This window comes from Emydura macquarii, unplaced genomic scaffold (genome assembly GCF_026122565.2).
Source record: "Emydura macquarii macquarii isolate MOO-44397 ecotype Brisbane River unplaced genomic scaffold, CSIRO-AGI_Emac_v2 contig_2897, whole genome shotgun sequence".
Taxonomy (NCBI): domain Eukaryota; kingdom Metazoa; phylum Chordata; order Testudines; family Chelidae; genus Emydura; species Emydura macquarii.
The window spans coordinates 26,237,474-26,263,237 of record NW_027133034.1 but is presented as its reverse complement, the minus strand read 5'-3'; the positions used below and the strand labels follow the sequence as shown (position 1 = coordinate 26,263,237).

Genomic DNA, 25,764 nt, shown 5'->3' with positions numbered 1-25,764 from the left:
AAGTGAGGGTGTAACACTACCAGCATTTCTGGTACTCTGCTTCAGAAATCCTATTGATGGCACCTTGCCAGGTGGAACCGTTACCACAGAAATCTGCTGGTTACTTTTCTCTTCCATTGTTAATGAGGTATGCCCTAAAAAACTAACCAAAATCCTATTAATATAATAAATAATACTTCATATCAAGCTATTACAATTGCCTAATTTGAGTTATACAAGGGGATTATGGAATTAATATAACAACGCAACACAACTTTAGGAATCCTGTCTATATTGAATAAAATAATTTTATTTTTTGTTTACAAAGGTTATGGAAGCTGACATCTACTTTCAACTGAGACTTAACAGATTCTCTACCCAAACATGTGCCAACCATTAAGATCAGTAAGAACTCTTTGTGAGGTTCAGTGCTATACTGTATGATAATATGTAAACAGATTTTGAAGACACTTTCCCCATTATAAACTTTGACACGGTATGCACAAATTTTAAAAAATAAAATAAAAATGAAAAAACTTAATTTGCCTCAAGGGATTTCTTAGAAGTACAAGCCATTTCAAGAGTCTGCAGTGGCAAACTTCTATACAACTGAAATTTCCTTTTATCCCAGTGAATAACAACTGGCTAAAGGCCATTCACTATCAAAGTGACGCCAGTAACATGAATTTGATTGTATGACTCCAGCACTTAAAAAGAGCACATTGGTTATACATGGCTTTTAACCCTGGGCTACAGTTACGCTACCAAATTAAGCTTGAGTCTAAATCAGTCATGTAGAGATGTGCACATCATCTGAACACTGTTTAGAGTCCTTAGTTTTCCAGATCTGATGAAGGTGCTGAAGGCGCTCAGAGGTTCTTGTGCTTACATTCAGGGCAGGGTGAACTTTGCAAATGCCCGATTCCTCCATTAATGACAGGCCACAGATCCCAAAGTATGCATGCAAAGCATCTGAAAACAAGATAGTAAAGGAGTTAATTAAAATGTAAATGCTTCCTGATGTATCATGCAGTAACAAACCAACTGTTTCTATGTTCCAAACCACCAACAAATGTTAAGCCAAGCACTGAAAGATAAATGGTAAATAAAAGTTCCTAGGTACATTTTTCCTTATCTAACTCTTAAATATAAAATGTAAGTTAGCCAAATCCTACAGCACACAAGTAGGAGGTCAGGAATTTTTGTCCTAAGACAAGATTCTAGAAAGCACAACTACTTTATTCAGTAAAGAGCCCTCACAACAAGCTGATCACATAGAAGAGTCATGCCACAGAGATGTGCAAGAGCCTGAGAGAGTAGGGAGCTTATTTAAAAACATTCCCTCCCAGGTACTTTAAAAATATTTCCTTCTGAAACAGGAGGTGGTTTTTTTTGGCATAGAGAAATTACTCCTGTTACAATTGCAATAACCTTTGTAGGTGCGGGGATAGGTGATAGCAAGATGTATTTCAGTACTAACAGCTACCAAAAGGCAGAATTTGGAAAGTACAAGTACCACCATAACACCTCTACTAGCCCATCTGTAGGGATTTCTCTAAAGCTGGGGAAGAAAGATACCTCTGACATGACCCTCCCAACCGTATCAATGCTCCATAATCCTTTTACAGTTTCACTGTAATTTCACAACAAAACTGATTTTTTTCAGAGAGGTATCTGCACATATTTCAGCCAAGTATTTGAAAGAAAACCTCAACTGTGCAGACAGAAACATGTTCACTACATAAGTCGCCTTTTGGGTGACCTCACTGAAAACGTGTCAGCCAGTGAGAGATTACCCCTGGGAAAACTCCCCAAACACACTCACTGAAATCCCTTTACAAACTACCACCCGACTGCCCTTATATGTCAGATTTAACCCAAAGGCTATGAAGTTGTGCAGGACAGTGCAGACTAATGCAGAATTTAATGTCAGTCAAAACATACTGAATGTGACAATCTGAACTGTGCACTGCTTTTTCTTATTTGAAGCTATAAAAAACCTCAAGGTTTTTGAAGGCTAGGAATTGCGGTGCAAATATTTTGTGAATCAGGCACAAAGGCAGAAGATAACCCTGGAACATAGCAATGGATGAAGCAAGTGTCGTGCATTGCTTCCTTGCCAAATCTCAACTTAGGCTGTTGCACTCAAATACCTTCACATTTAATGTTTCCTGCATCTTTATTTTCAGATTATTCTTGCTCCCCATGTTTTAATCAAGCTAATTCTTTATTTCCCCATCTTCCTTCTGCCTCACCTGTGCTTATAATGTGTGCTTCCATTTCTCTCTCCAATTTTTTTCCACATCTATTTTGTACTGAACTCTGTCAGCAAAGCAACTACTGTGATGGGTGTAGTATATAAAAATCTAGATAATGGTCTTAGTACTGTTTTGTTCCCACTATGGGCAAAGGCAAATATTTTGGGGCCTCGGTCTCCTCTGAAGCTTTAACCTTAACAGGATTTACAGAAGTAGTCAGGGGGAAATAGATATTAACTGAATCATTCATTTTTAATGAGCCAATTGTAAAAACAAAACAAAACAGATTTCTTATTGTTCTTGATAATTCTGCTGCTTCCCAGTGACAAGTAACGTGAGACAGAGGCAGTCTTCTTAAATGCCTAACAACGTGAAAGCTTTTTAATCAAAGAAAAAAGTTTGCTTTTGTTTGTCTTCTACAAACACTCAAGCGACAGTGTAAGATTAATTAGTGAATAGAACACAGACCTATGAGTCAGGTGTTCTGGGTTCTGTTTCTGCTCTGATACTGATTCACTGGACAAATCGTTGCCTCAGTTTGCCCATCTGTAAAATAGGAATAACAATGCTACAAGGGTGTTGAGAGGCTTAATGTACTGTGCTCTAAAATTCTGATAAAGATAAACACTGCATCTTGTATACACATCTGTCTAGATTAATAAAAATGGAATATTCTCTATTTCTCTGTCCTCAATTTCTGAAAATCAACTTTAAGTGTTTCAGGGATATCTATACCTTCAGTGACCTTACATACACAGGAACTGGGTTTCTTATTTCACAGCCCAGGGATTAAGAGTTACATTAGTCCAAACTTGCAGCCTTGCAGACCAAAACAACACAAGGGGAATGAACTGTATCTTTCCTGGCTCCCTGTTAAGTGCACTTTGCAGGGCCATGTATACAGTCCTCACTATCTTTAAATTTTGCTTTGTTACAATTAAAGCAATAAGGTTCTATAATTTCATTGATAGCATGCTTTTAAGACAGTGGAATTACAGATGTAAATGAGAACAGCATTAGTTTGGGAGAACCTTTGCAACAGGACAGACCATAGTCTGACTTTCAGATCCCAGACTAATTTTGCAGGGGCAGTCTGCAGTTTAAAAAAAAATAATTTAAACTGTGCAAATTTGATGTGGAATTTTATGATGCCATTTCCATAGTCAGTCACCCTTCAGAGTAGAACTGGATAGTCTCTTCTCAACTATGCCTTTGTAGCTTTTCTTAAAAGCAGGAACAAACTTATGTCAGCAGGTACATGAGAAAAGGAACCACAGTACACGTATACAGCAATTTCAGTTTTGTGAAGTCTTACATCGTTGATATTCAACAGCAGCAAAACCAATGAAAATATACTAATTTATAATTAGGAGATATAAATGCTTTCAGGACATGTATATTTCATGAGCTGTTAAGGTTAGTAGAGAGTCTAGCATACTAGTGATTTTTCTCTAAATGCACATCCTGTAAGAGTGATCAGGACAAAGTTCATAATCCCTGCAGTTCCACATTCAACCTGCCTGTTCCATTTTGTGGTCAGGAAGAATATTGCAGTTTATCAGAAGCATGCTCTCAGAAAAGAGTGATGGTTACAGGAACACAGCAGACATGCTTTGCAGGAAGTACATAGTATACGCATGCCCAATACAAAACCAAACCAAGTAGGTTCACTTTAAGCCAAACCAGTCTTGAGCCTCATCTTTAATACACAGTTTTAACTGTTCAAGATACGTTTAAGAAACTCTTTATACAGTTGAGCTTTTCAACAGGCTGCTTTTTTCTACTAATAAAGCAAGACATGCATCTAGATAAAGAAAAGTGGGTTTTCAGTTCCCCTACAACGGTAATGATTGATTTACAAGATGCACAACAAATACAGCTACCCCTTACAAGACTTCAATCAGTACCCAAAGAATGATCCTCCCCCCCGGTACAGTTTTGTCTGAACTCATCCTAATACAGCACAAAATGTCCTAGCTCTTTATGAAAAAACTGGTTCGGAGGTTTGTTTAAAACTGCTTTTAATGCCACAGGAAAATTCTGGAGCTTCTACCAAGCTATAATTCACTACAATAATCATATTAGCCTACTGGCTAGTACAGCTGCATATGGGTGCTTGGGATGGAAACAATGTTAAATCTTTTGCTTCCTAGACCAGAAGAGCTTGGGCACATCACAAGAATGATGCCATTTAGAAGGGAAGAAGAAAAATGGAGAGACAACAGAGACTTAATGAAAATACTGAGGTGCTACAGCTGTTGTGTAGCCTGGGAAAAATCCAAAAATCCCTCCTTCCTGCTGAAGGTAGTATTCCAATAACTACAGGATTAGCAGGGTTATAGGATTAAGGAAAGAACTAAAAATCCACACACACTGTTTGCCTTTCCAAGCATGAGCAGTGATGGGCAATGATAGTTTTAGCCTTTGAAATATAAATTTACTCTGAGGAACGTATGTAAAGTAACGGCTCCTCCGTGTGTGTATTCAATTATGTCTTCTGACTTGTATCAAGCACTTTTATCCCAATATAACAATTGTGTCCACACTAGGGACTATACCAATTTAAGTATTTTGGTAGGAAAAAAATCACCCCCCTACCCAACATATAGTTAAACAGGTATAAAGATTGTGCGTAGGGTGGACTGATTTAAATCATATATTTAAATAAAGTTTCCCGTTAATACTTCTTCATATATTTCTTAAACAATGGTGCAAATCTGATCACTAAAACATTAATTTACAATTTAATTTTTATTAATTTAGGAAATAGTACATAATATTCATTACCTGTGTCAAGCTGCAGATGCAGCCACAGTACATTAGGAATAGTAACTAAATCACACACACACAAACACAATAGCACTTATATTTTATTAAACTAAATCTTAAATGTTACATAAATGTTTCACATTTGCAATTGCAGCAGTCTCCTGAGTTGCTGGCTGACGACTGTCTTTAAACACTTTTTTTTTAATTTTCAAATTTTATTAACTCTAACAGGTAAGTCATCACAACACTAAATGTATGCTATCCTTAAAACTTCTACAACTAGCTCATCTTCCCCACTCCCACTGTCATTTTTATTCATAGATAAACAAATACGAGTTTTCCTGCTTTTTCAATTCTCAGTCGATTTCTTAGCTTTGAGTGAATAAAACCAAACGATGAAAATATTCTCTCTCTGCCTGCAGAGGAAACTACTGCTGTGAAAAGTTGGCTTGGCAACTGAAGGAACTCTGTTTCAAGATGCCTGGCTAATGATTTCCACCAATTCAGGGGAGTGACTTTGTGCAAAACATCATCAGTAAACATGTACTGCTTAAATGGTTCTGCTCCAGCCCTGAAATTTATTGACTGGCATATCTGAGGAGTGATTCTGAGACACCCATGCCATGGCAGCATCATAATCTTCAGAAGTTAGGCATCTACCTTTATATCTAGGGTCGAGAATGTTCGCAAGAAAATGAGGTGGAGTCAGTGCTTGATCCATTCGCTTCCTTATTGCCTGCAGTTTAACTTTCTGGTGAGATTTCTTTCTTGAATGTCTCAAAGTGCCATCCAAATTTTGACAGCATCAGCAATGCAGCAACAATTTCTCTGAAATTTGTTTAAGGCTATGGATATAGGCCTCAGTATACTGAGCACATTCTCTACATTCCTCTTTAATCCAATGTTAGATACTTTGGATGAGATACTTCCATCTATTTTATCATGGTTTTCTTCACAAAGTTTTATGAGAATAGGTCAATTCTTAATAAATTGTTCAAAACAATCAACCACAGAATTCCATCCAACATCTTGAGGGAGAATTAGTTTGGATCCTCCTGCTCTCTTCAGTGAAGCTGAAGCAAAATGGTTGTTATGGAAGTATTTTGCAACTTCAACAGTTTCTTCTATTCCTGGAGAAGATGCACTTAAGTCTTTGGCTAAAAGATGCATTAAATGGGCACTGCAGCCATATGTTATTAAGGAGCATCCTTCTGTTCCTTCTTCTAAATATCTTCTCATCTTTGCCACATTTGCAGCATTGTCTGTGACAAAACTGGGCACCCATGACAGTTGAATTTTTGTTCACAGTTTAATTCATTTTTATGAGACTAAGTATAGGTTTAGCATGTTTGTGCTGAGATTTAATTGTAACTGTTATTTTTTTAAATGAGAGAAGTTTAGTATTTTATTGATTTAAAAAAATCAAAAAACCCAATTTAAATTAAAAAACCCGATCTTTAAAATATTAAAAAAAAAAAAATTATTTGTATCCACCCTGATTGTGTGTAGACAAGGTCTACATCTCAGTAAATTATACCTCTGCAAGCCCATGGAACATAGAAAACAATGGGATTGAATCAGATGTAATTTGGGGCTTTATTTAAACTGCAGATTATTACTGGGGATCGTGCACGAGAAGGAAAGAACTCAGCTTGATCCCTGTTGAGTTTTTGCAGAGCTGGCAGTTACTTGTAAAGTGAGCTCATTTGATCTGCACACTGTGACAAACACAGAATCTCACAATGCCTTTATTAAAAGAGTAGACCCACTCTTTGCAATTTTAAATACTAAATGTTCCCATAAATTAGCTCTAGCTTAAACTCTCAACTGAAATACAGCCAGGCCAAAACTTCTCTCATACACAGATACTGAACAGTTGCTGCTTTTATTATGACTACATTTTATCTTTCTTTAGTGAGTTTACAGACTCTTTATCCTCACTGTACTTTATCTTAAATGCTGCTACAAATGTTGTTAGTAGTGCAAGGTTTGTTTTCACATTCTGATACAATTTGAGAATATGCTGGAATTCAGTGAGATGTGTCCAAGATCTGACTACCCACTACTGAAATGTCACCAGTTCTTAATATCTGGAACTGAGCTGTCTCCTTCCTAAACATACATGGGCTCTAACAACTACACATACATGGGCTTTAGCTACTACACTTATAATCAAGCACATAATTAGGCTTGGAAGGGTTAGATTTTTATTGATAAATGTCAGAAAACATCCATTTTACCATACATGCAAATCAATGAAAATGTACTTTCATCTATAACTGAAATTTACAGATAAGCAGCATTTTTCTTTCTTTGCCTAAGAACTTTTAAGAAGTTTTATTTAACCCCCATTCACATTCGTGTGGTAATGCTGTACCACAGGAGCAGGTTTGTTGCACTAACTCATGAACTAGTGGTCCTCCAACTATACTGTTTTAGGACATTGTCACCTAGACATATGTACACAGTTCAGCAAAAAAATAATTTAGTTTAACATGCAGAACATTTCTTTTATATAAAAAAATATATGTGGGATACAAATGTACCCCAAACATGTTCCACTGTTTTTTTTGTAGTTGTGTGCACACGTTTGCTTCTAGTGTGTATCTTGCATTGTAATTGTGGTAACCATGTCTCCCTCACTAAGCAAGCAATGTGGAGAATGCAGTGAATTTGCAAGCGTTGACAACTCCACATTGATGCTGATGTGTGAAAATTGCACATGAATGTGATTCCTGCTAGTTTTTCAGTTTGCAAGTTAGATAAAAAAAATTTCACCTAGAACATTAAAAAATTGCTCTTAAAATCCAAATGCATTTGAGATACAAATTTCCCTTATGACACAGTTAAAGTAACTTTTTTTCTCCACACTGGATGAAGGTTAAGGATACTGACTTTGTATATTTTGACATGTGATGTTGACAAGTTGTGTTCTAAGGTTTATAAAGCTTTAACTTTTTAAATCTTAACCTCATTAAATAAATAATTGTCTGACCTCCCGCCCCACTGTCTGAAATCCACTGCATAATTTCTTACCACTGTGCAAATGTAAATGGAAAGCAATAAAAAATGTTTAAAAACAAACCAATATTGTCCATCAATTATGAAAAATAAAAATTTAATTTTGCAAGCCTAGGCATAATAGGTGGAAGAAGTTTAGGCACCATTAGTAACTATACTCTAAGCTTTTTGCTTTTGCATTGGCTTTTTCTTAAGACTTCTTTAGTGATATTGTTTGATGTACTCTTAGTATTTGTTTACTACACAAAGAACAGGCTCTGGAATACTTGAGCCCTTCATGAAGATACCCATTATTCATCTATGCTCTTTAGCTAAAATGATTTATAATACATGGAAATACTATTCAGATACTAAATAATATGAAGAGGTTGTTTGCTATTTTCTCTTTAAATAAGGGGCTGTTCATTTGACATTTTAAACAGAGAGAGATGTATATTACAATATTTTACATTATAAAAATATATCTTTCCAGTTATATTTTATGGATTCCTGTTGCACATATTTTTGAGGGGGAATTAAAAATATTCCTATCTTCATGTTAAAGATGAGCCACCTCTTGGACCACTGGAATACATTTTGCAACACAACACATCAGGATTCCGAGACGTAAATTTACCTGGGTGGCTATCTGGCCACTTGGCAAATCCACCAACAAGACGATCTTGAGTTGACAAGATGTAATTTCGGTTTTTCTCAAAATTTGTATACTGGAATATTTTCAAGAGCTGGAAAAAAGTTACACTGTTACAGCAATACCTACATAAAAAGCTTTACCATTTTAACAGATAAAAGTGATGCACCGAGGCATAGTGCGGGTAGGTTTTAATATCCTGTCTTGCAAAAAAGACAAAGACAGGTGTAGCACAGTATATAAATATGCAGAGATCAAAATAGTTCAGTAATTCAAAGGTCAAGCCTACTTGCACTGGATATATAACTAACTTCAGGGGGCTGAAGTCAAACAAGTTAATGCAAACATTCCCAAACACATTTTTGGTCTGTGACCCCCCAATCCCACACCCGGTGTGCACCCCCCCATCAGCTGGAAGCGGGAGTCACGGCCAGGACCCAAGGCCAGCAGCAGAGTGGGGCTGGGTGGCGCTCCTTTCCAGTCCCACATGGTGGCTGGTCTGCATCCCACCAAAAACGTTCCTCCACACCCCCCTAGGGGAGCACGCCACACAGTTTGGGGACCACTGAGTTAATGCATATACTACCGCAATATCTCACTTGTGCTTCTTTATTACCTTGAGTGTTGCTCCTACCCAAAATGAGTAGCAGGTGTCTACAGGTTTGTTGGGTCGTCCATGATAGCCATTCTGTTGCCTCATTATGCACCATCTCTTTATTCTGTTCAGTTCTTTCTCTGAAAATACTTCCTCCAATTTACCCATTAAGCACAGTGAGGCAATACCACAGAACGTGGAGCCACCTGTAAGAAATAATTCTGTTTCTGCAACTTTTTTTTTTCATTCAAGTTAAACTTCTGATTAAGATCAGACCTTTCTGAACTCCTTTACACAACTGTAGCTTGTCTGAAGTCTAAAATGCAGATAAATAAGGTAATCCTTAATCCAAACATAGGCCAAAGAAGTATTACATGTACTGTTACAAGTGGAAACTGGAGGACCTCAGTGCTGTCTTATTTATGTAAATGCTATCACTCATTTGTCCACTGGCTGTAGCCCCACCACTACTCACTGCTGCAGACTGGTTTCCATAGGTAACATTACACAGGCAAGCTAATGGGAAGCAGAATCTATCTGAAGCAGTGGTGTCAAATTCAAAGAGGCAGGGGGCAGGCTCAGCAAGTAAGTGAGCCATATCAGTCCAATACAAGAAAAGGTTTCAGTCAAAATACACCACATTTTCCCACATATGATTAAGATTTACTTTAAGCGTCTTAAGGTGGATGTTTCTCTCCCATTCAAAAAGAGGAAAAAGTCCTCAATCCTTCCCAGTCTTTAATTTCCACAGAATATTTACTATAGCCTGTGTTTTCTTCCTGCTGCTGCTCCACCTAGGAGATTTACTGGTTTTAGCCACAAACAGCTGGCTGCTAAACCACTTCTTCCCCCAGATTCCTCTTTACATCATCTATAACCCAGCTGTCAGTCCTAACAGAATAAGGCCAGACACACTCCCTTTGAAGCTAATGCCTCAGCCAGGTGAGTTGCTGCAGTTATGTAATTGTGTAAGTGTCCTCATTAAAATGTCATCCAATTGGTTCAGTGACCCCACAATCATTTATGGTGGACTAAAAACACAGCAGCAAAAGATAGGCCTGCCAGGCACGTGCTGAGAGCAGTTTTTATTAAGCAGATACTAGTACTATGTTTCCTTTAATGGAACTTCTCACAATTGGAGAAGCTAGATCAGGGGCGGCCAACTCGCAGCTCGTGAGCCATACAGCTCTTTGCTCATACAAATGCGGCTCGTGAGCCACATGTGGCTCTTTGCATGCAGCTCTTGGCTCTTTGCTCTTCACATTGTATGGGGTGCCAAAGTGAAATTGGCAAGCTGCCGCTGAAACTGACCGATCAGTGCGAATTTTTGGCGGAGGGTAAGGTAAATGTGGCTCTTTGCGGTATCTATAGTTTTTTTTTGGCTCTTCGTCTCAGACTGGTTGGCCACCCCTGAGCTAGATCCCTCCCAATCTGACTACAACACTATCTATGAGTACATAATATATTCTGCAAACAACAGTGTATTTAGCTGGCTCATTCAGAGATCTAATTAGTTACACATTGCTGGCAGTTCTGCACTCTTCCCAGGTCCCACACTGCTAAAGTTCACAGAAGCCCCAGCAAAATGTGCTATAACAGAGGTTCTGAAACTGCAGTGGTCCACTAAGAACTGGTTGCACACTCCATTTCGGTTTCACTTGCTGAACTGAGATTAAACACATCCACACTAAATACCTCCCTAAAATTACTTTTCTACATAAGCAGTTACTGTTGGTGCGATGGGGATGTTCTGTGATAATGGGAGGGGAGGTGGCCCGTAAATCTATGTCAAGATGTGCTCCACACTATGAAGAAGTTTGAGCCCTGTGTTATAACAACAAAGGGCACACGAATACTCAAATAGTGGCTCTCTCTTTTACATTTTAAATTGAGGTGGAAGAGAAGTCTGGAACCTGACTTCAGTCATAATTTGCTGCTGCTTTTTTTTTTTTTTTTTTTTTTAAATAAAATTTAACTGTAGTTTTAAAATTCAGCCCCAAGTATACGCTGTGGTTCAGCATAGGACATGATTATAGGACACATTCACAGCGGGTGGAACTGGGTTGTATCATCAGGAGGGAGTGCTGCAACAGTGGTCCCACAGGGAGGGATGAGAAGTACAGCCAATGCTTTTTCAGAGAGAGTTTATGAGGTAAGAATACTGGAGTAAAGAAATTCTTAGAATCCCCATTTGGTCTAGTCTTGGGATGGAGCCAGTCAAGGCAAAGAAAGAAGACTGCATGTTCTGGAAGAACCTTTTGATTTGTTCCCCTTCACTCCACTTCCTTGAAAACCCAAAATACCAACAAGGGAGGAAAGGAATGCATGCTGAATTCCAGCCTTGCTTAAAGATGCTTCATTTAATTGCTGTCATTTTTAAGAGTGGAGAAACATTTTAAGACTCTTACCATGAGATTCAAGTCCAGCTCCCTGTGCCAGCCCATTATCGTAGGACTGTAAAAGAAAAAGCCATTTCAGAAACAAATTGTTCATACTGACATATATTTTGAACATCATGTATGTAACTTCTCATTTTACTAGCAAGACTTGCCTCACAAACCAACTACAACATCTATTTTAATTAATTTGAACTGGCCAATAGCTTTTCAAAGGCATATATTGTGGATCAAAAGTTATCCGCACCAGGTTAACCTGAAAGCAAACCAGCAGAGTGAACACATGCAGTTTTTAATAGGTATTTGTGGCACTCTGTGCAACATACTGGAACCCCCATATTCACCACTGTCATATGTTAGGATATGTTTTGCACAAAGTATGCCTTGTGAAGGATCATTTTAAAAGCCTAGATCTGTTGAACATTAATATCCTGTTGGATTGTATGTGAAGCTATGAGGTTTTGCTTGACCAATGGGGATGGACCCCCATGTCTCAAGCACAGGTCTCTCCAGCAAGCTGGAAGAAACTATAAAAGAGGGGAAGTGACATCATCACTTGGCCTTGTCTTCCCCCCTTTCCCCCCCCCAAAAAAACAAAAACAACCAAAACCAAAACCCAAAACCCTCAACACCTGGAAGAAATATCTGGACTCTGGAGGACAAAGACTTTCAACTGGGGAAGGGTGGTCCCGAGCAGTTCCAGTCTGTGCATTAAGGAACAAAAACTTGGTCGTACCATATGTCCGGGTGAGACACTGCTTGATTCAAATCCTGTTTAGTTTGTAGAACTTAGACTGCAAATTTATTTTTATTTCTTAAGTAACGAACTCGGACCTCTCTGCCTACTACTTATAATCACTTAAAATCTATCTATCTTTCTGTAGTTAATAAACCTGTTTTATATTTTACCTAAAACAGTGGGTTTTCTTGGGAAATCTTAGCTGTTTACAAAGGCTGGTGCTCATCCTCTCCACATTGAGGGAGGGTGGACTGGTTAATGAACTTACACTGGCCAGGCTTCTGATCAGTGCAAGATGGTACAGTTCTGGGGTGCAAGGCTGGGGAGCTAGAGGGAACTGGCAGAAGATTCTCTATTGTTGGGTCATGAGTAGCTGAGGAAAGCATTCATGTAACTCAGTTGGATGTGTCCCTACCGGTGGATGTCTGTATAAGTGCAGTACCTGCCAGAGGTCTGTGGCTTAACAGCATCACAATGTGAGAGGGAGCCCAGATTAGTGAGACAGAGGGCTCAGCGGCCCCACGCTCCAGGTTGCACCTGGGGTAACCAGTCAGTCACATTTAAAAAAAAAAAAAAAAAAAGATCAAAATTTCTGTTTCAATCAAATGTTATGTTAAAACGCTAAAGTAAAGGTTCTAGAATTATGCAGCATTACAGTGCCAAGTCATGTGGCAAGGAAAAGCCAATTCTGTGGATGTTTTAAAATACATTCTGCAGGAGCTGTGTCCCACTTAAAGAGCCAAAGCATCTGCAAAATTCCAGACAAGATAAGAGACTATCCTATTTGTCTATGGCTGTTCCTAAATCAAGAGCCATTTAGTGCACTTAAGTCAGGCCACTAGCAGTGTAGGCACAGTGCTTAAATATAATACATTCTGCAATGAAGACAAAGGCTTTATGTGCTGAAGAGCAATGACTGTCTCCCTAATTAAGGGAAAAGGTGAGCATGGAAAGCATTCTTCTGGACAAACTGAAGTTACTCTATAAAATACCACTTTTAAAAAAATAGTTTCTTCATTTGGATTTAAACCTTTTAAAGCAAAGAGGAAAGGGCTGATGTTCCATCCTGGAATCATTCCACAGTCCTAAACATTTCAGTTCACATGATCCTGTATCAAAGGATGTCAGAACAATGGGTGGTACTTGCTCATTGTGCCACAATATTGAAACAAGTTAAGAATGACAATAGTATGTACCGGTCAGCTCTTTGGTTTGTTGGGTTTTTAACTCAAATTTGTTTTATTTTAGTAGAAGTTAGACTTCAGTATAATCCTCCCATAAATCATTTAGTTAACTAAATTAAAATTGCTAGTGTGTAACCCATTACCAGATACCAAGGAAACAATCAGCTAATGATACGACTACACTGCAATTAAACATCCACTGCTGGCCCGTGTCAGCTGACTTCGGCTCGCAGGGCTCCGGCCAAGGGGTTATTTAGCTGAGGTGTAGAAGTTCGGGTTCAGACTTGAGCCTGAGCTGTGGGACTCTCCCATCCTCAGTGTCCCAGAGCCCAGGCTCAAGCCTGAACCTGAATATTTACACCTCAATAAACAGCCACTTAACATGAGCCTGAGTCAGCTGACATGGGCCAGCAATGGGTTTTTAACTGCAGTGTGGACATACCATGAGTCACTTAACACCCTACCAACACTCCGACTCATCAGTCCCCTTCTTATCCTCATCTTCCGCCCACCCATTAAACCACAGTCCAGGTATTTCCATCTACATTCTGCATGTAAGAGGGATGACATGGGGGGAATCAACAAATGTGAAGGGCATGAGAGATTTGAATTGTGTGAGGGCCATGGGGGAGAAGCAACGACTGATCTGGGGGCAGAGGCAGAATTAGAAGCAGTACCCCGACAAACCAATCATATAAAGATAAACTGCAGAGTCTGGGACTGTTTAGAGGAAGCCAGTAAGAGGAGACATGACTGATGTATAAATGAAACAATGAATAATACAGAGAAGTTAGATAGAGCAACCTTATTAAGCCTTCTACGCTACAAGAAAAAAGGGACAGTCAGTTAAACTGAGTGGCAACACCATTACAACTAGTAACATGAAAAATGCTCACAGAACACAACCAACCTGTCGACCTCTCTGTCATTACACAGACACCAAGTGCTTAAAGTACTTCAGAGAATAAATCAAATCACTAGTAGAAGCAACCCTCCCTATGGCTAGGTTAGTCCATGATTGTTGACTAAAGGTTTCTTGTATCTTCCTCTGACGCATTTAGTAGGGGCCATTGTCAGAGATGGGATATTGACAAGACAGACCATTGGTCTGATTTTCATGTTCCTAATTCTTGCAAAACTGAGAGGTGTTGGGCACATTACAAGATCACATCATTGTCACTGCTGGAAGGTGAATATTCTTTATTAACACAGAACACATTAACTGTTTTCTGCTTTCACATTAAAACCTAATATCCTCACTGGGCAACAATTCTGACCTCTATTTATTTATTTATTTTTTGTAGTGATGACTCAAAAGGATGAATTCTGAAAGTTCACATTTGACATAAATAAACTAAGCAGGAGCATGGCCTCAGTTAACCTTGGAAAAGTTGATTCTAAGCAACCGCTATGAACATCTGAAGACTGAGCATACGCAGCACAAAATTCCATTAAGCCATTAGTTGCGTTTTGAGCATGCAGTCTGTATGTGCTGCCAAGCTGCATAGGCCAATTAACTGCTGAGCACTGGCAAGCTGATTAGCACTGAAGAGAAGGAAAGTTATGCTGGCGAAGCTAGTTAACTCTACAACTAGAGTAATTGAAAAAGGAGGTGGTTTGCTTTATGTACTGCAAAGTAATTAGCTCTGGGGAAAAGTCATGAAGTGTGCAACCCAAATAGTGCACTATGTTCAGCTGCACAATTAGCCTGAAATTTTAACAGATAATAGTTGACCGTTGGCTGACTAGCGCCTATTATTCACAGGCACCAGTTGCTTTTTGCAGACTTGATCCTGTTAAAAAAAATGGGAATATTTTTGTCCAATTCTTTTTTTTTAAATAAAGGGTAATGAAAAGAATTATTCGTTACTACAGTGTCGAAATTGAATAATTAAATCCTATCCAAATCAGGAAATGTGTAAATCAATTAAACACAATCTTAACTCTAACTCCCTGTCCATGTGCATCAGTCAATCTTTAATGATATGGTCATAATCAAAGTAGCTAAATTGGTCCCTTTACTCTTAAAGGTAACTAAAAGTGGCATATATATTTATATGTATTGCATCAATGGTTGCAAATCACACCTGTTCAGGTCATTAAATATTTTTTCCCCTATCAGAGTCACAAATTCACCCTTGAATATGAAAGTCGAAATGGACTTTAAGGCTTGCAATATCAACAATAAAAATTCTGCAGTCCAAACATGATCATTCTACTGATCAGGGAGAGCTGAAACATCACTGCAAAAACAGGTTTGAACAGGAGTAAAAAAAACCAAAAAAACCAAAACAACCCTCTGAAGGCAGTAAAGGCAGTAGATACAACAAATACACACAGAGAGCTGTTCTATTAGCTATAAAGATACAATGTTTAGACAGTTATAATATTGAAGTGTAGTTCTAGTCTAAAAAATACATTCAATCCTAAAACTTTTGCCTTTCCTGATGTGCTTAATTCTAGAAATCAAGTTACAGTAGAAATTTGGTGGATTGAAAGTGTGCCTCAATTCTGCCAAAAGGAAATTTTAGAATTAGAACTTAGGAACTCAGCTACAAAGATCTATTATAGCTAATCAAGCTTGCTGCTGCTTAAACAAATTCCTTGCACCTCAGTTGCATGTAACAATTTGCATTACTAAAAAAAGTTCTGAAACCAAGACTTGCACTCAGATATATAAATAGGCCTTATGTATTTGCAAATGGTGACATAAGATATGGTGAAACAAAACCACATCTTTGTATGACAGCAGTTCACTAATGATGCCATCTATTTTGCCTTACAATTAGTGGACTATCAAAACAAGGTACCATTGTAGAAAAATAATAGAGCTAAGTATCTGCAAAAAAACCAACAAAAAACAATGATATATTTAGCTTGAATTATAATTAGATAGGAGAAAAATCTTACACTAAAATAAAGATAACTTCAGAGGTAGTCATGAAATTTACTTTTGAATATAAAATATTTTTATTTTAGGTTATTTACAGCATCCTCAGTGTTTAATAGCAGCACTGCAGATTTTCTTTCAGGATTCTACTCTTCATGCAACACACCAACTATATGCTGATTTAACTGCGGCTATTATATTTGTTTATTAAACATACAGCAAGACTTGTTTATATGGTGGGAAATCGATCATCCTGTCAGCCTACACCATACCACACACAGCAGTCTTAGAATAATAGCAGTGGTCAATTTTATTTTCCTTTCTGATGATATAGTTTCCAATGATGGTTTCTAGCTCTACTAGTTCTTGAAATATTGGCTGCTAAAACCATATCATAATCCAAGTGTGGGGGGAAGCAAAAGGGTAATCAGGAAGACATGCTCTTCGGGTCCAATATTTTGTAAACTGTTAGGGTGAGAAAAGCACATTTAAAAAATATATGTTCCTAATTGTGTAAACAAGTGTACCTAGCCCTGATAGTGACACTGGAACTCAACTATGCCAGACCTACATTGGGGTCACACGACCTAGCACTGGTTTTTTGACACTGGCTCCGAATTAAATATAGATGGCCAGGGAGCAGACACTGCTGGCAAGTAACTTGCTGGGGATCCCTCTGGCAGGAAAGAGTGCCCAGTAAGCATAGAACTAGCAGAGTCTGTTCCTATAGCTCCATTATTATTCCTATTACCATAAAGCCAAGGAGCCTTAGTTATCAGCCAGGATTCCACTGTGCTAGGAGCTGTATAAATACAGAAAAGATAGTCCCTGCCTCAAAGAGCTCACAATCTAAGTATGAGACAAATGACAATAGATGTGTACACGGATCAGTAAGTACAAGGAAACAATACTGATCAACGTGACAGGCCGTTGTCTTAGCACACCAGTGGCCTAATCATTGTCAAGTTTTTTGTAGGGGGAAAGGGAGAGTTTTAAGGAAGATAATGTGTTAATTTTGCAGATGTTTACAGGGAGCTCCTCCCAAGCGTGAGGGACAATGTGGGAGAAAGCACAAAGGTAAGCGTTTGAAATTGTAACAAGTGGGCAATGGACGCTGGCATCACGGGCTGATTGGAGGAAGTAGACATCTTCATAGAGTATGGTAGGGCATGTGGACAGAACTTGAAGGGCCTTGAAAATAAAGACAAATAGCTTATGTCTGAGGTAACAGAGAAAGGCAACAGTGGAGGGATGTAAAGGAGTGACAAGGCTAAAGCGACAGGCTAGAAACGTCATATTTACAGCAACGTTCTGAATGGAAGAGTGACATAAGATTGTATAGCCGAGGCCAGTGAGAAGGATGTTGCAGTAATCGAGATGATGAGAGCGTGGATCAAAGCTTTACTTGTGTGGATGGATAGGAAAAGCTACATCTTGGAGATGCTGTGCAGAAAGAATCTGCATGATTCAGACATAGCCTAGATGTGAGGACCTAGAAAAGAGGTCCAAGTTGAAGAGGAAACCCAGGTTATGAGCCTAAGTGACAAATAGGCTTGTGCTTTTGTCCACAGTAATCGAGAAAGGAGGTGGGGGAGGGAGTGGAGGGAGAGGCGCTGGTGAGGAGATTAAGAGTTGTGTTTTAGCTATGTGGAGCTTGGATTGACAGACATCCACAAGGAGATATCAGACAGACAGGCCAAGATTTTAGTTTAGATGGAAGGAGACAGGTCTAGAGTAGAGAGGTAGACCTGTGAATCATCAGCATAGAGATGGTATTTGAATTTGCTTTTGCAGATGAAGTTATCCAGAGGTAAGGCGCAGAGTGGGAACGGGACCAAGGACAGAGCCCCGTGGAAATTCTTCAGAAAACAGAGAGAGGAGATGAGGAAAATCCTCCAAAGGTCATGCTGAAGAAGTGATCAGAGCGGTAGAAGAAAGAGGAGAGGAGAGATTCATAGAAGCTATTTGAGGACAAGATTTCAAAAAGAGGAGAAAGGTCAACTGTGACAAAGGCTGACAAGCCCAGGAGGATGAGGATGGAGTTCTTGTTCTAAGTTCTCAGCCATTTACAGTGTACAGCTGGTAAGGCTTGTATCTATGCCATACCAAGAGTCCTAGACCATTCTGATAGAAGCAACTCAACCAATCACCATTATTCTACAGCTAATTTGCAGGCAACAATTTCATTGGTGGAATGAGGTAGAATGCACAGATGGTGATTTATTTGGCCCAACTGCCACACCCATGCGACAACACGGGTTTTTAACTACTAGTTTTAAACTATTTACAAAAATAAAATGGGAAATGGAGGGCTGTCTATTTTTCATTTGGGTGAATGTTATGAACTGGGAACGTACATCTTCAGTGTCTATGCTATAAATCCTACCATGCCGAGGGACCTACTGATTGCAACATGGCAATTTAGTATTCAACCTCAGTGAATAACTGAAGTCTGTCTTGCAGTATAGGAGAGATGGAATGATGTTTTAACTATGATCTTTGTCTTTGGAACAGCCATGCTTCTTTAGTCCAAGGCTGTTGCAGTCTAAAAATAATGGTTAATTGTTGCTCTGTCCAGTCTATTCAGGAAGATCAAACCACATGTTAATTGTGTCAGAAGACTACATTGGATCTTCCAGTATATTAGAATTTAGTGTAGACAGGACAATAAATTCTACAGAAAGATGATAATATTTGGGATAAAAGTTACCTTCCTACCAGTTAATGATAGACTGCCAGAAAGCTTCTTATAAATAATACAATAGATAAGCATTCTTTCAATTACACTTAAATTACAATAATGTTAAAGCCTACCTTTAAACACGAACCCATTCTCATACAATGAATATTACATATTGTATCACTAGCACAACAAACACACACACAGTAAGGTTTGTGATTTTTTTAAATTTAAAATACTACTGTACCACTACTCCTTTCTTTCAACTCAGTATACCAAAAAACACAAAGCGCAGTATGAAAGGCTATGGCTTATATTCAGTAGTGCTGGTGCAGCACGCAGAAAGCCTACAGTGTTAAGATTTGAATATCATTTTTTTAAAAAAACACTCACCATACTTCTTCTAATATATTCTATTGCTTTCTTCATATCCATGCCTGACCAGTTGTTCAGCATATAGCAAATACAGGAAGCACAGTATATAAATCTCATGTCATTCTCGCTACCTTCTAGCACAGCACAGAAACTGAAATAAATAAAGATTTTTCTCATTATGCATTTCAAGGGCTATTACATTAACATAAAAAATACTAGGGTTCTCGTAGTATATACTTCTCATCTCAAGAGGAAATTCCTTAAATATTTCAAATTGCACTCTTCAGAAAGACAATACTACTGTATATTGCTATTTGGGGGAACAACTAATCCAACCATACATTTAAGTTTATTTAATATTCTTATTTGATGGTGTGCTATCAATTGAAGTGAGGTGATATGAACATTTATGTTGAGTGGATCAGGCAATTTTATCTAGACAAATATCAGGGTACTTGTATTAATATTTAAGTATATGTTTTAGTATTTGCATTCTTCCATCTGTTATTAAATTCCACGGTTACAGATGAGTTACCATCATTACATCACAACATTTCTCTTTGCCTGTTAATTCCTCCCTTGCAATCTTGATGTTCATTTTAGTAAGGCATGGCCCTGGTTATTTACCTTTTTTTAATACATCACGAAACAGACTTCAAAACTGTACATATTTAATTGGTAGTAGGACTGAATATAGTGTGTGTATGGTGGTCATTAAAGTTCCAGTTTTTTTGTTTTTATTACTTAATTTTTTCTTTAATCTTTTTCCAATCTGAGAATATTTTAAAACTATTAATTAGATTGCCCTGATCAGACACTGGCCTTGGATTTTGTGCTTCCACAACATCAAAAACAAGATTATTGTAATGCTTTGCTTTACAGCTTCCTGACAAGACTTCATCTGGCTCAAATATATAGTAGAATACTTAGCAGCTTTTCAAACATCTGAAGCAGGTCAATTTGCAGAAGTATTTTTAAATGGCTTCCTACCAGATCACCAGTCTGGAGTACTAAGTTATCCTTTTGTCTTTAAAGCTCTACATAAACCTTTGTATTGGGCCATACTATAAGAGGACATTGCTCAGCTGAGATGCAAATTCATGTCTGCATGCATCCTGGGGTATTTGCATGCCTAAACTCGACAAACAAATACACACTTGCAATTTCTGCACACAAACGTTTCAGAATTTGGCCCATTAATTGTCAATCATTTGTTCTAAACCAGTGGTTCTCAACTAGGGGTACGCAAACCCCTGCAGGTATGCAAAGGTCTTCCAGGGGGTACATCAACTCATCTAAATATTTGCCTAGTTTTACAACAGGCTACATAAAAAGCAGTAGTGAAGTCAGTACAAACTAAAATTTCATACAGAAAATGACTTGTTTATACTGCTCTATACACTACCCACTGAAAGGTAAGTACAATATTTATATTCCAATCGATTTTATAATCATATGGAAAAATGAGAAAGTAAGCAATTTTTCAGTAATAGTGTGCTGTGACACTTCTGTATTTTTATGTCTTATTTTGTAAGCAAGTAGTGAAGTGATGTGAAAGTTGGGGTAAGCAAGACAAATCAGACTCCTGAAAGGGGTACACTACACTGGAAAAGTTGAGAACCACTGCTCTAGACACTAGGCTCAAGTCTGGAAATGTTATATGCTGATATATGCACCCTCTTGAATTTGGAATTTTCATTTTTAAAAAACAATTTAACATTGCATTTTAGTCATTTTGTATTCCTGAAAAGAGTTTAACTTTGTATAGCCCTATCATGTGATATCCATGTCAGTCTCGCTTCCCTTCTAAATTAAAAATAAATTAAGCCAACAGTTCTATTTTAATTAATACTACTATATCAGTTTAATAATGAGATGGATCCTAGTCCCTTCAGAAATACTAACACCCAATTCTTCATTATATGATTTTTCAAAGCTGCTATCTATTAAATTTTTAACTATCCACATAGAGTGGGTGACCTAAAACAAAGACTTTTCATTAGTTATAAACCAACCTAAATTGCTAGACATTTTTTAATTTAGAAAAAAATAAGTCAAGAGATCCATGTTTTACAAATGCCTATCAGACGTGTGGATCTGAGAGACACACTTATAATAGCAGTGCAATTTATTTTAATGAGTAAAATGTAGGCTAATTCATCTCCTTACACTAACAGCCCATTACTTTGTCAATCTAATTTCCTTACTCAGAGATGGATCAGAACTAAGATTTTACTGTAACACTATTGAAATGGACAAACATTTAGATAGTCCTGCTCTACCCCTGTTATGTACACTCAAGTTAAATTGAAAACTTAAGGAGCTGCTATTTTAATTTTTATTTCACTTTACATTTCTCTAGAATTAGAGAAATCTGGGAGCTGAGCTGAGCTGATCATTTAAGTTTTAATCCCTCCATTTTAGACCAGCTCTGCTTCCTCAAGAAGCTGCTATTCTAATGGTTCTAACTCCAAAGAATGGGGAGAGTTGGTTAGGCAACATGTTATTTGCATCTTATTGTATTTTATACCATGGATGGGCTCCCTAGGCTAGTACTTAACTGTCAAATCAGAGTAATTCTCTCCTCCAAAACCAAACACCAGATAAGAAATATTCTCCTTTAGTTGCCAAGTGATTTAGAGGTTAACTTCCCTTGCACTGTGGTCAAAACAGATTCCACTTAAGGTCAGGTTTGATGCTACTGCTGGGGTACTAACTAATGCAAAAAACATAGGTAAACACAGGATTCAGAAATGGAAGGGATGCTTTTAGAGTCAAGATCCCAGGGCAGTGCATTCATGAAGGAATAATACTCTCTTCATAGAATGACAGCAGGACCTCTAGGGAAGTGCCACACACAAATTTCTACAAGGTCTAATAATGAATTCACAGAGTGTAATAAATCACAGACCAATGCTCTACATGCAACCAGCTCTAGCGTTTTTTCTATAGTCTTCTACCCAACATTCCTTTCTGCACCTCTCCAAGCCTTTCTTTCGGCTTCCATTTTGGTTTAATTTTTAAAAAATTACTGTATAGCTATTGAACTACATGCTTATGTTAAGTTCGGATTATTAAGTCTGTCAAAGCAGAACGTAGACAATGTTAAGACAGAGCGAGCTTTCCTATTATCTCTTACATTTGTTCAATTAGTATCATATTTAACTAAGACTGTTTGAATTTCAAATACATTTTGAAGTGTATACATAGCAATAATTATTTCACCATCTGAGCTTTCAGTAGGGTGTCCTGACAGAATCTGGAATTAAACTCAGACTCATGCAGACCTATCAACATTATGATGGTCTTTAGAGAAAAAAATCTTGGGTATTTCTAAAGCATTCCTCTGGTTTCTAGAAAAAAGCAGCTTAAGTTTCATGTATTAATGGAGTATGATGTTTGGATTTTTGCTACATCTTTAAACTTTGGGTGTAGGACTCCTAAATACCTGTCATGGGAAAATAAAAAGACTCCAAGAGAAGGAGTTCTGCTTTCATAAACAAACTGTTGGCTTCATTCAATCTCACAGGTGATATTTCTGGGGCCACAGTCTTTTTGGCTGATATATATTACTGTGGGGTAACGTGACCGGATCCACTGAAGGAGGCAATTGAGTTAAATGCCAGGCATTCATTTTTAGAATTTAGCATCTTGTGGGTGCTGGCCAACAAGATTATGCTGAAGATTATGCTGACATCACCTAAAATTTACGCTTTCTATAGTAGGATTAATTTTTTCTGCTCCACCTTTTTCTGGAATCAGATAAAGCTAGGTTGATTTAACTGTGCCTAAGTATGGTTAGTTCTCCAGACAACTTCAATAATCTTAGAGCCCCAAACACTGTTCAAAATCTCAGTCTGTTGCAGTTTTATATAAAAAAAACTTAAGTGTGTATACAGGGTCTCTTGCATCTCTCGTCTAATCACAAAGAAAAGAAATCACCAAAACACATTAATTATGCTTTTCACTGTCTTTAAAATTACTTAAAAAGCTACCATCACAACGATTTATCATGCAAAAAAATAATCAATCTACATTCCTACTAAAGACCAACTGGGAATCACAAAACATAGAACATAAATACAGTAGTCTTAACTTGCACCGTTCCTAACTCAAAAATAGTTGAACAGCTTAAGTACAGTGCTTACCTTAAAACAGGTTTTACAGAGATATTCAGTGCTTTCTAAAGAGAAAGCCAATGTTTTTAGTCCTACAGTGTGTTGGATGTAACAGGTTCTCGGCTAGAAAATATCACTGAAACAGCAGGAGCCACTCAGGGTTTATCTACACACACAAAGTTGTGCAGCTTTAACTACATCAGTGTAATTTAAAGCAGTAGAATCCCCTTAGCATGGATAAAGTTATATTGCTACACAGGTGTCTTATCAGTGTAGCTATTCCTGTACACGAAGGGGAATAAGCTATATATATATATATATCTATATCAATCAGTGTAAAGGTGTCTTATACCTATAACGGTCCACACTAGGGTTGTGTTGGTAAACATTTTTTTTTTAAACTGAAATAAACACCCCACAACCCTAACGGAAGTGTTTGTACCAGTGCAAGAACTAGAACTATGTGCAGTCTTGAGACAACCACCCCATTGGCTGGGTGATGTTGAAACATATTTTTAGATAAAACTGAAAGTTTTTTAAGTGTGTACATACCTGTTATATATTATATACACACTTAATGTAGTAACTAAGCTACAGTATTCTAATTTATGACTAAATTCCTTTTGAGAGGAAACTATTAGGTAAGGAAGTTTGTGATTTTATTAAAAATGAAAAAAAGTCAAATTTACTTAGCTATATTCATGTTGATGTTCCTCATTCAGACTTGAAAACTAGCTGGTTTCACACAATTATGTACTAAGCAGCAGTTTTGGGTTATACATACTGCAACAGAATATTTGTCTTTAACCGTCTTGTGTTTCAAAATAAAAACTGGTGAACTTTGTTTAATGGCTGTGCATACAGATTTTGGGCCCAAACTACATCTGTATCCTTCTAAATTGGACAAGATACCAGGGCACAGAGCCAACAATAGAGACTGCAAATTGGATTGATAGTGCCTGGCATGGTCAGAGCTCTGAATAACTGGAATTAGCACCCAGAGAAGCATATTTCCTAATAACATTTCAACCTTTTGACACAGAAAGCTGCCTTGACGGTGTTCCAGAGCTGTACACAACAAGAGAATGTGAGGGTGTGTCAAAGTTTACTCAGCTCTCCTGAAAGGCACCACAAAGCTCTACCACCATGACACCAGGCCAGCCAGTAACTTTCCAACAGTGAATATGAACAGGACTAAGACATCAATTAGTCCTGGAATGCACCTCAAGACTCCAATAGGCTACAGCAGAGATAGTCAATCATTTTTTGTCAAGGTCCAAATGTCTTGGTCAAGGTACAGTCAAGATCCAAACGACAGAGAAAATAATAAAAACAATAATAAAAAGTAAATAAAAAGATTTTAAGGTCCATTCAAAAGCATCTGGCAGTCTGGATTTGGTAGACGGTCCGTCTATTGACTGTGCCTGGGCTAGAGCCTCTCTCTGGAACCTGATAACTTGCCTGAATTCTACTTTTCACACCAAATACAGAAAACTTCCGGAAGGTGGAGAAGACATAACACATTTTATAAGGGCGAAATCAATATTTTGTTCCATGGTTAGGTTTTCCTCAACATTATCCAGAGTGCCCTGTAATAAAGAACATCCTGTACCTTCCATCTTCCAGTTGGAGAGCTCTCAGTCCTGCCAAGCAGGCATCTTTATTTACTCGACTCAAATCATCTCCAAGAATAACCAAGCACGATAGCCCAGTGTATGTCATTGCTATGTGTCCACTGTCATAGGGATGAGATATACCAGGACCCTAAAATAAAATAAAATAAAATAAAAAAAAAAAAAAAAAATACATTTAATTTATTTTGATTTCCTAAGCTTTTGAATTACAATTAAGTATTCAATCAAAGCTCTGACAATATTTTAAAGGTAAATAATGTTAATCTCTGCACTAATTTTTGTCAAGTGGAATTTATCTGACTAGACATGCCTGAAAGATACTAAATAGTTGCACAGCTCCATCTGACACGTTTGCTGAGGAGCTAGATGCTTATAAATACTTTTAAGAATCTTAAATATGAAATTGCAGAACTACCAACTGTGATATGAAACCTATTGCTTAAATCAGCCTCTGTACCAAATGACTGGAGGGTAGCTAATGTAAAACCAATATTT

At 37.7% G+C, this 25,764-nt stretch overlaps 1 protein-coding gene across 1 annotated transcript in view; it reads right to left on the bottom strand.

Moving 5' to 3' along the window:
• Positions 1–269: 269 nt before the first annotated feature.
• PGGT1B (protein geranylgeranyltransferase type I subunit beta) overlaps positions 270–25,764 on the bottom strand; it is a 57,404-nt gene continuing 31,909 nt past the window's right edge. The window contains exons 4-9 of the mRNA XM_067568677.1: positions 25,248–25,399; positions 19,536–19,668; positions 11,662–11,707; positions 9,275–9,459; positions 8,644–8,752; positions 270–951 (exon numbers count right to left, since the gene is read on the bottom strand). Of these exons, the coding sequence (XP_067424778.1) occupies positions 770–951; positions 8,644–8,752; positions 9,275–9,459; positions 11,662–11,707; positions 19,536–19,668; positions 25,248–25,399 (807 nt within the window). The 3' untranslated portion in view covers positions 270–769. The remainder of the gene's footprint in view (positions 952–8,643; positions 8,753–9,274; positions 9,460–11,661; positions 11,708–19,535; positions 19,669–25,247; positions 25,400–25,764) is intronic.